We start from the raw sequence: 15,833 nt of genomic DNA on the forward strand, positions 1-15,833 counted from the left end.
CAGACTATGCATCCAACCTTATCACATCACTATGAGGAAGAGTTGGCTTTTCTTATCTTGGCTGGTAGGGCAGTTTGAATTTGAAAATTCATGTTTTGTTTTCTGCTTTTTGAGAGAAAGCAACCCTGTGCTGGTAACCCAGTGAATCATTTGCTTATTACTGTGCGTACTTTTTAACTACATTAACTCTAGATAATACCTAGCTAAGCAGCAAGTTCTATCCTGTTCTTTGTGTGGAGCACGAAATTTTAAAAATTATTTTTGCATCTCACGAAATACTAAAATCGATAGTTCTGTGAAGACAACAATCGTGCCTCCGGTTTCATGGTGGATCTAGCAATGGGATACTACAATGAACATCCCACAATGGTAGGGGGATTGATTTGTGAAAGTTGATTTTTCGGATTGCGGACCCTACATGAGGCAATCGAGGCAGTTGCCTCGGTAAATAGCTGCCTCAGTAAAAATGCTCAACAACAGGTAGAGCAGGCCACCCCGGATTTTTTACTCAAACGTTGCTAGACAGCATTACTGTATGTGTACCACACAAAATAGAATCCTATGGCTGTAATACTAAGCAGGGCTGGAGCCCATGGTGACATTGTGCTGGACTAGGCCACTTTTTCAGCTACTTGAATTTGTAATTTAAAAAAGATCGAGATACTCTAATAGAGCAGTCATCGTAATAATTATACTCTAATAGAGCATTCAGTACAGATTATAGCCACTGTTCTCATTACACTGCTTGATCATTTACCTTTATGTTAATTTACTTTTCAAAAGTTTCAATGAGTCAACTGCATGGCATTGCATTGAGCTAGCTAACTGATCATCCATATCATGCATTAGCAGTTACTGTAACAATAAAAAAAAATAGCCTCCACTTGCCATTGCAAAGCATACATCTTCAAAATTTTCCTTGAGGGAGCATGCCCCCAGACTCCCTAGCTTGACATGCTTAGCACATGCAGTTGAGCATCACATGATAGAGATAATCTCTGACTTAAACATCATCAGATCAATAAAAAGTATAGTGTGCGTAACTATGACCTTCATGGATAGCCTGACCACTCAAAATATCTCCAGAGTAAATTGTGTTATATGTAGTCTAATAATTGAAGCATGGTATACTGTAGCATTAACTAAGCTGGAGCATTACTTATGGCACATTCCCCCAGGAATATTTTGAAACAAAACTGTGACAAGATTAAATCTGGAAGCAATTTGAGAGAAATGACAGTAATTTAAGCAAGTACGTAGCAAGCTGCATGAAGGGAGGAAAAGAACTAATGAATTATGTACGTATATGCAGTATAGTTACTAGGGATGTAGCAGCCTTTTAGCTATGTCAGCATAATGAAGAGTATAATAGGTGCCAGAAAGCATCAAGCATAATAATAGGCCGAATAATTTCAATTTTCCAGCAAATTTAGTCTGTGGACCAGACACACATATATTAAGATTCAGCAAGTTCCAAGAGCCAAGTACTTGGGAGTTCATATTGACGAAACACTATCCCCTTGGAACTTCCATGTTAATTTTTATGCAACAAAGCAAATAATATACGTAGCTAATATCTGAGCATTTCAGCAGTGTAAGTTTAATTGCCTCATTTTGACACAAATGGCACTCCATAAAGCAGCCACATTTTCTGTGTTATTTTAGCCTGACTTTTACAACTACTGTACCTTTTTGGCCACAACTAGTCCCTTTTTTAGCCCCTAAGCTGTTGACAAGTTTTTATTAAATTCAGTAAGCCAAAATGTGTTTATCATTCAAGAAATACTTATTGCAAATACCTATAATAGTGGCAAAACACTCACTATATTTCTATCTGTTACTAAAACTACCACCCAACACCTTCATACGAAATAAGTGCTTCTAAAATAATTATCATTTTGACTTTTAAACCTGTTGCACTAACAGAGACTTTAGTTGCATTTGTACTGGTATTGCTAGACTAGAGTGTAGGTATTGGGTAGTGTATAATCACTGGACTGGAATAGTGGACTGGACTACTGGACTGACAGTGTCTACTCTGTAGATAGCTATAATTATAGTAGCCTAGTAACATGTGGACATACCCAAATGTTTATTTCACTGCTGAGCACATGTGATGATGTCTGATTATTGTAATACAATGTTCTATATTGTATATGATGACTATTAGGTCATGCTAACTTGATTATTTGCTTCGCATCCACAAAAAGTTGGATTTCTATACAGGCAGGAGGTTATTCATTTATTGAAGAAAATACTCCAAATCTGTCTATTACCACAAAGGTTAGCTAAAGAACTAGTACTTACAGTTTGCCACCATTTCTGAGGTGCAAGTGACATTTGTAAGATGATATTACCAACTTTTCTTTGCATCAAAATATGTGTGCACGTGATTGATAACAGCAATAATGAAATTAGAGGTGGTGGGGTAAAAACTCAAAAGAGATGCAGGCAGGGTTGAGAAACAATTAATCGAGTTTGCCTGGCCTTACTAATGATTAGTCATAGGAGTCCATGATATGTGACCGGGGGCTACAAAAACAGGGCATGTGGGCACACCAAATTTTACAAACCTGCGTGTACGTACATGACTCAAAGCTATTTAGTTTTTGCTATAACCATGCAAGTTTCCATTCTTGCTAAATGGCTACTGTAGCTTAATGGAATTTTAATACAAGTTACAGAATGCAGGTATTCATAAAATATCAGATGGCTGCATGAACTTCCAAAGTTCAACCATGGACTTTTTCTCCTTTCTGCAACTTTTCAAGTATAGCTCCTTAAAATAACACCTACAGATCTTCAGCACTTGAGCCTTAATAAATAAATATAACCTGCAATGTGATAGGATGTAGTTTAATAATGTGTTCAGATGTCTGGATTTTTGCTGGCCCTAATGCCATCAAAAGAGTCATTATACATTGTAATAGAGTTTGAATTAATTTTAAAGAAAACTCTATGTATAATTTTACTTGCAAAATTGGTTTTAGAAAAAAAAGTAAAATCCAGTCCAATACTCCAGTCCAATACTCCAGTCCAGTAGTCCAGTCCAATGATTAGACACTAGCCTGGAAACTGTGGAAAGTGATTATAATTATGTATACATATTTGCTACTACACTGAAGCTACTATGCTATGTTCAGAGTTCCAGAGGGGAACCCCATTTTTAAAAGTCAGGATTTGCCCTGCTGGCTACCCAAGCCCATCATGAGATCAGAAATTTAATCACATGCAGTCTTCAAATAGCTCTAGCTTTGTATTAACTAGCTAGCTACATTCAAAGGTGAAAAAGCTTGACCAAACCAATCCATAGGAAATATTTGACATAGCTGCTGCAATTTCCATCTCCCCATCAAGGAGCCAGAAACTGTCCAGAATAGTCAGAGGTTGCTTAAATGCTGTTGTATATCATTGTTGCAAGTTTTTGTCCATGCCACATCCACTTGTGTAGGGTAGTGTGTGTCTGAGGATTCACCTCACCTATATTATTAGGTAATTATATTAATTTTTATGTTGCTTTCATTAGTAATATGATGGTTATCATGGTTTCTCTCTCACTTATATTTATACTGTACCTCTACTCATTTTGGACCAGTCTAGCTACATATTCCAACATTAACAATTCTCACTTTGTAATTGTATTAAACCTATCACTGTGTTGTAATTGTACATTTAGCATCAAACCCAGTCAGGTGATTGCTGATTAGCTAATAAATAAATTATATAAATATATTTCTCCAAAATTTCCTTGGAAACCAAAAGTTTCTCAAAACATTTCCTGATTCTTTAAACTTTCTCAACAGTTTCCTCTCAAAAATTGTAGTTATGATGATTCCTTATAGCTTTCTCAACTTTTCAAAAGTTTCCCAAAATTTCTCAGAACTTTTCTTTACCAGTATGGAAACAACTAAGAATGCCTGATAAATGACTTCACATTTTTTGTAGCACTACTCAGCTATGTATAATATCAGTTGGAGGATAAAATGATCAAAATACTCTAATAAAAACAAGTTATTTACAATTTTACACTGTACTGAAATACAGAAAGTCTATACTTGGGTAAATAATTAGAAGACAATGGTTATACATACACTTTACATCAATTTTGCAAACTGTCCACAATGGGAAATTAAGTTTAAATTGTTGTGTCAAAGTTAAGATTCTCTAATAAAACATTTAATATATTATTAAAATAGACTTTTTAAAGGACTAAGTACTTGTATCCCACTGAAGTCCTAAGTCAAAGTAAATAAACCTGGGAATGGAAGTTAAACCCCTGTAGAGTATCAAAGATAACATATCAATGATAGCAACATAATTTAGACATTCAACTATTAAAAAATAAAGTCATATTGAAATTAACAAGGAGAAGACATCCTGATCGCCTGGCAGACTCCTGCAAGTGTTCGAGCATTAATCAGAGACTGCAGATTCGAGGCTGACCAGGTCCAGTCTTGGATTTTTCCTCCTTTCTTCACCTTTTCAAACATACTTTCTTTAAACAGGCTGTAGGACCAGGAGTCCTACAGATTTGTGCTGTAAAGAAAAAATATATGTCCTAAAAGCTAAAACTACCAGCTTGCAAAACTGAAACCATACACAATGCAACTTACCTGTTTATCTAGGCCTCATTGTCACATTGTTAATGAAGTCAAATGCTTTAAGTGTGGTAGCTGTGTATCATTGTTATCAACAACTCAATTTGTAGCAATTGTCAGTCATTAAATTTGTCACATTGTTTATGAAGTCAAGTACTTCAAAGTGTGGGACAGAAGTTAGCTAAACCCCACCTACACTCATAAGATATATTGCTATCAACACCTTGGCCTTTGCTTCATCTTAGCATCAAGTTAATTGATGACAATAATATCCTACTTGTGGTGGGGTTTAACTATAACTAAAGTAACCATCAAATAGTCTATATCTCAGATTCTAACAGGCCAACAGGGACTCAGGGAGTATAATTCTAAAGTTTTGTAGTGAGATAGAGAATGAAAATGTATAAGAATGAATAGACATAATAATTATTCCAAAGCTTCTTGCCCTTGCCACCAACAGTGTTTTTCAGATTCACATTTGACTAGTATAATCATTAATTGTTGCTTTGGAACCTTTAACCTACAAAGGCTGCAATTAAATAAGCATATCATCTGGATGTGACATAATAACAAGTGCACAATGATGCTAGAGTCACTTGTGATTGTTGTTATGAGACTTTCAATCTACTGTAACTGCATACAATACCTTGAAATTGCATTGGTCTTTTGATAATATATTTATTATACATGAATCAACTACAAATATGTAGCTAGCTAGCTAACTGACCATCACTGCTATTAGGGTGTTTTGTACAAAGTAACTGCTCTATTAGATCGCTTTAGTTAAGCAATGCTCTGCCTCCAAAGATGCAAGCATTTTCAGAATATGTTGTTGTTTCCATTTGATTCACTACAAACCTACTTACCCAGTAAAAAAGTGAAACTAAAAAGTTTGAGAGAAATGTTTGAGAAGCCTGAGAAACCAAAATCTTTTGAAAAGTGATTGAAAAGTTTTAAGAAGTGATTATACAGGAGAGAAACTTTCAAAAAATCATGTTACTCTAAAGCAGTTTTGGGATTATCCAAAAAAATTAAGTTTTAAAAAGTTTCGAGAAACTGGACATTGTTCAGAATCTTTTGAGAAATTTCATATGCCAGAACCAGCTACCATATACAGTATACGCAGAAGTGGTCCTAGGATTTCAAAATGGGTTGTTAACAGTACGAAGAGTACTACATGCATGCATGTATATAATAATAACTGAATTGTATATTATTAGACTCTATCAATTATGTACTTGCAGTTACACAATACGTATGGGAGGCGAAAGTCACAAATTTGCTCTCAACTATGATTGAATGTTTACTTGTAGAATCTCCAAGCATAATCATGATATTGTAGCTACCATTGATATTTTCCTGAAAAATTAGTAGCTTGTTCGTACTACAACAATATTTTCCCAGTGAATTGCTAGCTATTTTGAACAGTAGAATAAATATGAATGGTGTACAAACAAGGCATTATAAACACAAGTAAACCTATATGCGTTCTGCATGATAAAATTATTATGTTGGGGGTGCTTTTCTACACTCTACAAAATTTGCATGTGCGGCAATTATAATAGCAGTAGATCTAACTACAAAATATCCAAGAAAAACTACTCTTAGACTAGCAAAAGCTTAACTACAAAGTGTTATCAAGTTCAAGTTGGAAAAGTTACAGTTGATCATCAGCAGTAACAGCTGTTAGCTGCAGATCAAAATCAGTAGTGGCTTCCGTTTTCTTATCAATAACAGTGTAAGGATTTTCCACAATCTCTGTCTGATCAGTTTCAAGGTCTTTCCCTGGAACAGACTTTGGTTCATCTGCTTCAGCAAGAGGATTACGAATAGTCCCAGTTTGTGCAACATGCAGCAACTCCACTGGATAACTAGGTCTTTGTAAAAATGATATTAAGCTATTATTCATAATGGTATGACTTACTTTGGATATTTACTTCTCTTCTTTCTTCGCTTTACCACCATTAAAACAATGAGGATAGCAAAGAGGATGCACAACACAGCCGCAACAACAAACAGCACAATAAATACCAGACTGATGTTGTCATCATTTTCATCATCACCAGCAGTATTACGAATGGGTTCTAGTTGTACTAAATCAAATGAAGGTAAGACATGAGGTGAAGGTCAAGTGCTAGTTAATAATGTAATAGGTGAAAAATTTACGACAGACACACAAACATTAGTTATGGGTACCATTTATGAGTAAGTCAGTTATATATATAGGCTTATGTCAACTATTCTGTTGTAATTTTGTGCATATAGGCTAGCAAGCATGAAGTGTTATGCCAGATTTTCAAGATTTTTATGTGTGCCAAAACTAAAGTTAAACACAAACACACTACATACTAATCTGCATTTCACATCAAGTGATGTTTGGTTGCTTTGAAGCACATTTGGAGTTTATTTTATCCAAGCAATACTTGCAAGATATTTGGAAAAAATGTGAGGCTGGTTTATGGTTGATATATTTGGCAGAGAAACAAAAGTGATCCCTATTATTGTACAAAATTTAATGATGGCACCAAATATGGATTTATGGTATAAGATAAGAACTACATATTGGACCTTGTTTGTGCAATTTCCTAGATCACCAAATAGGTACATAGCTAGCATTATGTTAAAGCAACTAACGTGGTTCTGCAACTGCTTCTCCTGCAGATGTCCTCACTGCTACAGTTACATCATATTCTACTGCGGGATCAAGACCTCCTATAACTACATTAGTTTCATTAGTGGTCACCCTTATTACTCCATCATTAGACTGTCTTGTAACACGACTATCACTAGTAGATGGTTCAAGAGTTACTGTGTATGTAGGAAATCCTCTTGCGTCAAATAAAGTGACAGGTTCCCATGCAACACTAACTGATGTACCACTTCTCTCCACCTCCACATTCCCTGGTGGCTGGAGTGGGACATCCTCTTGGCTATAAAAATCTGTAGGCTTGTTCTCAGCTCCTCTTCCAGCACTTGTATATGCCACCACTACCACTTGGTAAGGAATACCAGGATCTGTAGTGAATACAATGAGTACAACAGGTCATAATATTGTAGATACTCTAGCGAAATAGCCAAGATTTTTCAATTGGAGTTTCCAACAACAGTATCAAGTTACAGATGCAGGGTCTGGAGGTGCAGCCCCCAACCACTGAGAGACTTTGAATACTTTAATGATTCAAACAGATTACTATTTTCATGTATGAGTTAATACAGTATTATCTGTATATCACCTAGGTAGCTAGTGGGCCTACACATATAAACATGAATCTACTGACACTATGGATTTGATTTCAATCACAATTAAGTGCATCAAGGATGCATCTTGGAAAGAAATCCAAGTGATGTAAATGCAGGAGGGCCTTCTATCCTCATGACCAAAAACTACATTGAGCTCACACTCAGGTCTGCATCTGAAAGAAGTATCCACTCAAACACAGCCAAGCTGTAAAAAAGAGTGCAGCCCTCAAATGCCTGGGTGAAAAAAGTTGTGAATCAAAGGTGGCGGCCAAGAAATGGCTGCAATGATGTTAATGCTAATAAATTTTAACAATGCCTTTTACAGCTTGGCTGTGTTTGAGTGGATTTCACTTCTTTTTGTATTTTCAAAACCAAAGTTTTGATGCTATGTCAGGCCATAGCATTGACTAGAGCAAGCGGATTTCTATGTGGCTCACCTCCAGGACACAAAGAATCTTAGTTGATGGTTGCACATCTAGCACAAAGAAAGTATTGTTTGGTGTCCCCCTGGGCACTGTCCTTGGACCCCTAATGTTCTTACTATACATTAATGACATAGATCTTAGAGACCATCCAAGATTGGAACAAATTGCCCCACTGAATCATTGAATCTGATTCACTCAATGAATTTTCTGATTATTTACACAGACAACCAAGGCTGGACCTAGTTACTTATTACTTTATGTATATTAATTATACAGTAATTATGTCTTATTTGTGTAGCTACCTATTTAGTTATTGTACATTGTTGTACTGGAGCTGTAATGTTTCAGCTCCCTGGGATACTATCAGCAACAAGGTGCCTATTTCAGTCACAAATCAATCAATCAGAGCATTCAATTATAGTTTTGCAGTGATTGTTCTATTAGAGTATCTTGATTTTTCATGCAAACATGAAAAGATGCAGTTTCTCAACTTCAAATCCTGCACTTTTTGAAGTGATATGTCGAGATAGTGGTTTAGTGGTTAAGGATGCAGGTGTTAGGTATGGAGGTCGTTGGTTCCAACTCTGGTCATGATCAATAGATTTTTTTTCGACATTTTTATGCACCTTTTTTGCCCCCCCACCAGTGATTGCTCTATTACAGTATCTCGATCCTGCGATTTCACATTTGCTTGGTTTTTGCTTTATAACTTTGTAACTGTAAGTCTGTTGCTGTTCCAACCACCAAAAGGCACTCCTATGGTGATCAACCTACAGTATGTACGCACAAATTTTCAAGTTATTCTTCTACTCGGTTTACCCTGTAGCCGTGACAAAAGTTTCACCTTTTTTACATGAATAAACGCTCACAACTCCGTGGATATTTATCAGATTCATAGCAAACTTGGTATGCGAATGTACCTTTATACACTCTTTGCTTGTGCCAAAAATTGATGCAATGGAGTTACAAGTTTGTGTTTTATAGCAATTTTTGTAAAGTGTGCGAAAAGAAATTGAAGACCCGTAGCCCCCCTACGGCTTAAGAAGAAAAAAGAATGGAGAAATTAAAACGAAACTTTGGCCACTCATACTGTATCTCAGCAATGGCTGGGGTGATTTCCTTCAAATGTGGTATGTGGTGTGGCCTACCTAGCAGGCACCTCTGTAGTGAAACTGATTCCAATCGGATAAGGGATCACAGAACTACATATGTGTGAAAACCGCATTTTCTTTCTTCCTGTAAATATACTCACAGTGTGGCACGCCGGCTTCTTGGGCCGCACGACACACTACCGTGTGTCTTGATAGTAGTATAATATCTGCATGGCACTCTTTCACACTGAAAAACACCTCTGACATTTAACACTGCGGATTATATTCTATGATAAAATTCCTTCTCCTAATATTATTAACAAAGCTGTTAATACATGACTATTCTATAATTATACTGTTACTGTGTTTTTCATCAATAAAACTGATGGTTTTCTCTCTATGAAAAGCTCTATTAGAGTATAAGACTGCTCGATTAGCTCTATTAGGGTACGTATCTCAATCTGGAATATTAGAAGTTCCCATATTAATTGTCACTCATGCCAATAATAATTTATCCTTGCAAAATTATCAAGCAGTATGCCAAACAGTTTTCAAGATTATAAATTGAAAAATTAATGTGTATGTCAAGTATAATGAACCAGGGGCAGTGGAGCAGGCCAAAGAGTGATGGGACCAGGCCAGCTGTAAGTTGAAGACTAAACAAACAAAAAAAAGGTCACAGCCTGCTGACAATAGCTGCTCTCTGTCAATTATATCTCCTTATTTATAACTACACATACATAGCTAAGTAGCTTGCTACACTGCTTCTCTGAATACTGTGACTGCTCTATTAGAATATCCATATCCTAACTGTTCTATTAGAGTATCTCGATCTTTTCTTGCAAAACAGTGTCCCATAAAAGTGGGGGGGGGGGGGGGGCAATCCCCCCTGCCCCCCCCTCCACTGTCTATGTAATGAACACAATAAACATTATTACTTTAATTCACATAAAACTTACTACAGTGTAACATTTTAGAGAAAATTAATATGATCAAGTTACTCTGATAGAACAGTCACTCTAATGCAACAGTCAGGAAATACATTAGCACTGTGATATTTTTGAAAGCATGCTTTTGAACAGACTTAATTTCTGAGCACTGATAAAAACCATATTTGGTTCAAAGTTAGATATTTAACTCAAAGAAAAGATGGATACAAATTTAGTTTATGCTTCTCAGATTCCATTAGTTTAGTATGGACTGTTGTTGTTTATAGGTATTAATAGGTATACAATTTTAACTAAAACATTTGTATTTGACATCACTACACTCACCGAAATCTGATATGACATTGCTAGTTTCATCACTAGCTACTCTAGCAGTTACACTGTTATCAGTATCACCATATATTGAATAGATCACTTCATATTGTATAATAATTCCATTTGGTTGAGCAGGAGGTATCCAAATAACACTAACAGTTGAACTAGACAACGCTACAACTCCAATGATCTCTACGATTCCGGGAACTACATGTATACATTCAGAGATATACCATGATCATTTCTAATGTGGCAGTAGTCTTCTTACCTGCTTCATTTGTTCTGCCAGACACTTCATTACTTGGATCACTAGTTCCTCCTCCATTTGTGGCAGTGACAGTAACAGTGACCAGTTGATAAGGACTTAGTTCAGCGATGTCATAGAACTGCATCTGTTGTAATCATTCAATAAAGTCACCTTTTGTCATTAAAGTGAGACACTATTGTATTTATCTGCATGTTTATCTGTATTTATCTCCATAACTTATAATTGATAGGAATTAGGCTTACGCCAATTATGCTGGCATAATTTCGAGCATAATAGGCTAGCAAAAGCATCAAGCATTATGCCAACATAATAGGATGATTTTCAAGATTTTTAATTAAAATGCACAATGCGTGCACCAAAATGCAGTACAACATGAACACACTACACCTTAGTACTTCATTTAATATCAAGAAAATGTGTAATGTTATTATTTTTATTGTTTCTTGTATGATTATTCACACCTCACGAAAATAAGATTGAAATACTCTAATAGAACAGTCACTTACTCTAATACAGCAGTCAGGAAAAGCTGATATACTCTAGCAAAACAGCAAACTCTGGAGCATAATCTTGATTTTGAGAGCACAATTTTGATCATAATAGGCTGGATTTTTGAGTACTGCTCAAAAGCATATTAGGCTATTTTCAAAGCATAATTGGCTCAAGCCTAATAAGAATGGCAGACTCTGCAGTGACACTGCATATCAGTTTTAACAATCCTAAACTTCCATGGCATACCATTAACCATTAATTATAGATAAAGAAACAAAGCACTGCAAAATTCATAAACTAGAAAAATCCGCAGTGTATTAAAACAGCTAAGGTAATATAGAATATTTCTTTAGAACAATCTAGAATTTCCAGTGGTAGCTCTATATATAAACTTACTTATAAAGTAGCATTTATAAGGTAGAAATAAAGTGAGCTGAACAGCCATGACAGTTGTGGTTCAGTGGTTAAGGGTTAGGGTATTAGGCATGGGTAGTTTGAACCCTGGAAAACCTTTTTTCAATATTTTTTCCTGCAATTTTAAAACTATTCTAGTAACAGTATGTTGACCCTGTAAATCTATGGGTTAGCTTTTGTAACCCTGTAGCTACTACTCTGATTTCACAAAAATTTTACAATTCGAAGTTGGTCTATGTACATACCAATTATCAAGTTATTCCCTATCCTGTATGATCTTTATGTATGTTTTAATACTAGTCAATAATATTATGGACATTTATTGGACTAGCATCAAACTTGTTATGTGAATTCACTACATATACTGTCTGTGTGCACCACATTTCAAGCCAGTGGCATAGCCAGGAAAAAAAATTTACTGAGGCAAAGTTTATTCATTGACCTAATTGAGAGGGTCTGACTCAACTGATTCACAAAAACTTTCAAGCATGGGTGCATTGGGGGGTACAGCATTTACAGGGTTGGATGGAAGAAACTGTTTTAGAAAACTCTGAGTGTTTTTCTACATGCCATAAGTATATAATGCTCCAGCTTAGTCAAAGCTATATATGGATACCATGCAATTGCTTCAATTATTAGACTAGTTTAACTACAAAAAAATGACTTACTCTGGAGATATTTTGAGTGGTCAAACCATAATTTTATGGACTGCAATGGAGGTCATAGTCATACACACTATACTTTTATTGATCTGGTATGATATTTAAGTCAGAGATTATCTCTTTCATGTGATGCTCAACTGCATATGCTAAGCATGTCAAACTAGGGAGTCTGGGAGCATGCTCTTTCAAGGAAAATAATATATGCTTTGAAATGGCTATTTTTTGATTGTAACTGCTAATGCATGATATGCATGATCAATTAGCTCAATGATATGCCATGCAGTTGACTTACTGGAACTTTTGAAAATCAAATGTAAACAATTTAGACCAAGCATGCAGTGTAATGAGAACAGTGGCTATAATCTATTTCGAATGCTCTATTAGAGTATATTACGATGACTGCTCTATTAGAGTATCTCGATCTTTTCCCTACAAATTCAAGTAGCTGAAAAGTGGTCCAACCAATTCCAGACAGTGTTACCGTGGGCCACAGCCCTGCTTAGTACTACAGCCATAGATTCTATCTGTGTGGTACAGTATTAAACACTGTCTAGTAACACTTGAGTAGAAAAATCTGGATGCCAAAACTCAGGCCTGCTCAGCCTGAATTGTTGAGCATTTTTGCCTCAGTGGTAGCTACACCACTGCAAGCTAAAGGTTTCAGTTGTTTAATAGTGATTTTTATTGTGTGTGTTCAAAGAAGGAGAATTTAATTCTAAGCCCCTGTGAACTCCTATGGAAATAATTACATGAAAATAAAAAGGAGAAAACATCCTGACCACCTGGTAGACTCCTATAAGCGTTCGAGCATAAATCGGATGGCTGCAGGTTTGAGGCCACCTAGCTAGGTCCAGTCATGGATTTTTTCTCCTTTCTGCAAATTTTCAAACACACCGTATGTAGCTAATGTCTTTGAGCAGGCTGTAGGACCAGGTGTCCTACAGACCTTCAGTACTTGTGCTGTAAAGCATTAATAAATTAAATTAACTTCTTATGAAGAAAAAATGAAACTTTGGCTGCTCATTTTCTGGAATGCCTTTGTGGTTTTGATCAAATTTGGAATGCAGCCTGCCCCAACAGGCAGATTTATAATGCCAATATGGTGTGCTTTAGAGAAGGACCATGGAGCTGTAAATATGTGAAAATTGTTTGCCAGTATACTGTACCAATGGTGTGGCATGCTGGGCATAACACACTACCATTTGTCTTGGTCATAGACAATTAATTGATTTTGGCACTACCCATGCAGCTAGCTATTTACTCACTGATTGCCCATTGAAATTTACTGTTGTACTTTTCTCTGGAAGATTTTCAGTCTTATAGATAACAGTGTAAGTGGTCAGTATTCCATTGAGTATTGTTGGCCGACTCCATTCAACTCGCACTGAGGTTGAATCAATGGCAGTAACTGAAATAAGTGTTGGAGGATTGGAGGCTGTTGGATGAATTATTATATTAATACAATATAGTTATGTACATACTATACTATACCTTGTTGAGCTGTTGTCACTCTCATAAGATCAGTCTTTGGTCCATCAGACACAGTCACAGTATGTACAGTACAAATATATGTTGTAAACGGGGTTAGTCCAATGACTACTGTTTGTGTATATTCACCAGTAGTGTTGACCTGCAATATTGGATTAAATGTTAGCAGAATACTGTATACTATAGTAGCTACATTGTCAATAAAATATAGGACTATTTTAGTGTGCTGTTATTCATTATCAACACAAGACACAATGTAAAACTAATTAAATGACAATGCTTACCATAAGTTTATTCCCCTTGTCATCATCACATGTGACCACATACCACCTGATCACTCCATTAGCTTGATCAACTACACTATCCCACTGGAACATGATACTTGTTGATGCTATGTTCGTAGTTCTAAAGTTTCCAGGAGCTAAACCAGGAGCTGGATAGTGGACAATAATACATAAGCAGTGTATTAAGTATTAACGTAAATATTACCTGTTTCATTAGTAGTAAAACTCATGACAGAGGTCTTAGTGTTCCCTACTGAATTATTAGCCCACACAATATAGTAATAAGTAGTAAATGGTGTTAGTCCAGTGATGTTAACAGAGAACACTTGGTTAGTAACAAGTCCATCAGTACTTCCCATCACCACTTCACTACTATCTTGTAATGACATATCACTACCGTACTGCACTGAGTAGGTCTCATTGTCAAACACAATAAACTCTATAACCCATGTGATGTAGACCATGTATGGCGAGGTTGCAACACCAATGTCGATAGGTCCAGTTGGTGGCAATGATTCTATAGTAGAAACAATTACACTTTATATTACATTTAGGAGTAATATGCTGGCAATAAGTAGAATGTCTCAAGTATAATACCTCTCAGCGCAACTCTAGAGTTATCAGAGAACTCAATAAACCTGTCTACTCCAGCTATGATGAGAGTTACTTGACATGTGTACATTCCATTGTGTATTGTAGCATTAGTATCAGTGGCATTGATGTATAGTGTGGATGATGTGGTACTATCAGTGATCTGTATTACAGCATGGAATGAATTGCAAAGGTGTACTATTGCATAAACACTTACCCTATCCATATAGATGACAATATCCAATGGAAACCTATCCTTGAACCATGTAAACTGATATGAATCTAAAGTTACATCTTCAGTCACAGATGGTGTACATAATAACCCAATAGGATCTCTTCTTGAATCACCAGTTATCAGTAATGGAGAAAGTTGTGCAACTAGGTTGGGAGCTGTAAAAAAATATACAATATGCAATATGCATGTATGTTGTGTGTGCATTTTATGTGTATGTATATGTGTGTGTGTATGTGTGCGTGTGTGTGTGAGACAGACAGACAGACAGACAGACAGACAGACAGACAGACAGAGATAGACATACACACACACACACACACACATCACAGCCAAGTGGTAGAACATTAGCCTGGTAATTAGAATGTTTCAGTTCCAGCAAGTCTAGTTGCTGCTGTTGTTGTTTCATAGACAAAAAACTTTACTTGTACTGCTCTAGTATACACAAAATTAATGTTAAATAGGGATGTGGTGACTTGGTGTCATCAGCTCAGCCAGCTATGTTATCAGTGGGTATCTAGGGAAGTAAATGACAACTGTCCATGTCTCATACTGTACAATGCATGAGGTTCAGGTATATAGGACTTCAGGTTCCCACACCTTCACCTGTGAGATGGTACAGCCTGCTGCAGGGTAATAGTCTGGTAATCAAGCGACTGTATGAATGTATAGCATAGCTTCAATCACATGTTATCCATTTTCAACTTGTATGACCACACCCATTTGTTAGATCACATTGATGGTTATGTTTGGAAATCAGTATTTCCAGTTCCTCTCCGTACAGAA

General features: G+C 36.2%; 1 protein-coding gene across 1 annotated transcript in view; it reads right to left on the minus strand.

Moving 5' to 3' along the window:
- Positions 1-6,004: 6,004 nt before the first annotated feature.
- Positions 6,005-15,833, minus strand: part of LOC136258264 (uncharacterized) — a 41,866-nt gene continuing 32,037 nt past the window's right edge. The window contains exons 24-34 of the mRNA XM_066051598.1: positions 15,033-15,205; positions 14,822-14,978; positions 14,430-14,741; positions 14,225-14,373; positions 13,944-14,082; positions 13,718-13,887; positions 10,885-11,008; positions 10,629-10,823; positions 7,233-7,613; positions 6,523-6,691; positions 6,005-6,475 (exon numbers count right to left, since the gene is read on the minus strand). Coding sequence (XP_065907670.1) covers positions 6,256-6,475; positions 6,523-6,691; positions 7,233-7,613; positions 10,629-10,823; positions 10,885-11,008; positions 13,718-13,887; positions 13,944-14,082; positions 14,225-14,373; positions 14,430-14,741; positions 14,822-14,978; positions 15,033-15,205 — 2,189 coding nt within the window. The 3' untranslated portion in view covers positions 6,005-6,255. The remainder of the gene's footprint in view (positions 6,476-6,522; positions 6,692-7,232; positions 7,614-10,628; positions 10,824-10,884; positions 11,009-13,717; positions 13,888-13,943; positions 14,083-14,224; positions 14,374-14,429; positions 14,742-14,821; positions 14,979-15,032; positions 15,206-15,833) is intronic.

This window comes from Dysidea avara, chromosome 1, assembly GCF_963678975.1.
Source record: "Dysidea avara chromosome 1, odDysAvar1.4, whole genome shotgun sequence".
NCBI lineage: Eukaryota > Metazoa > Porifera > Demospongiae > Dictyoceratida > Dysideidae > Dysidea > Dysidea avara.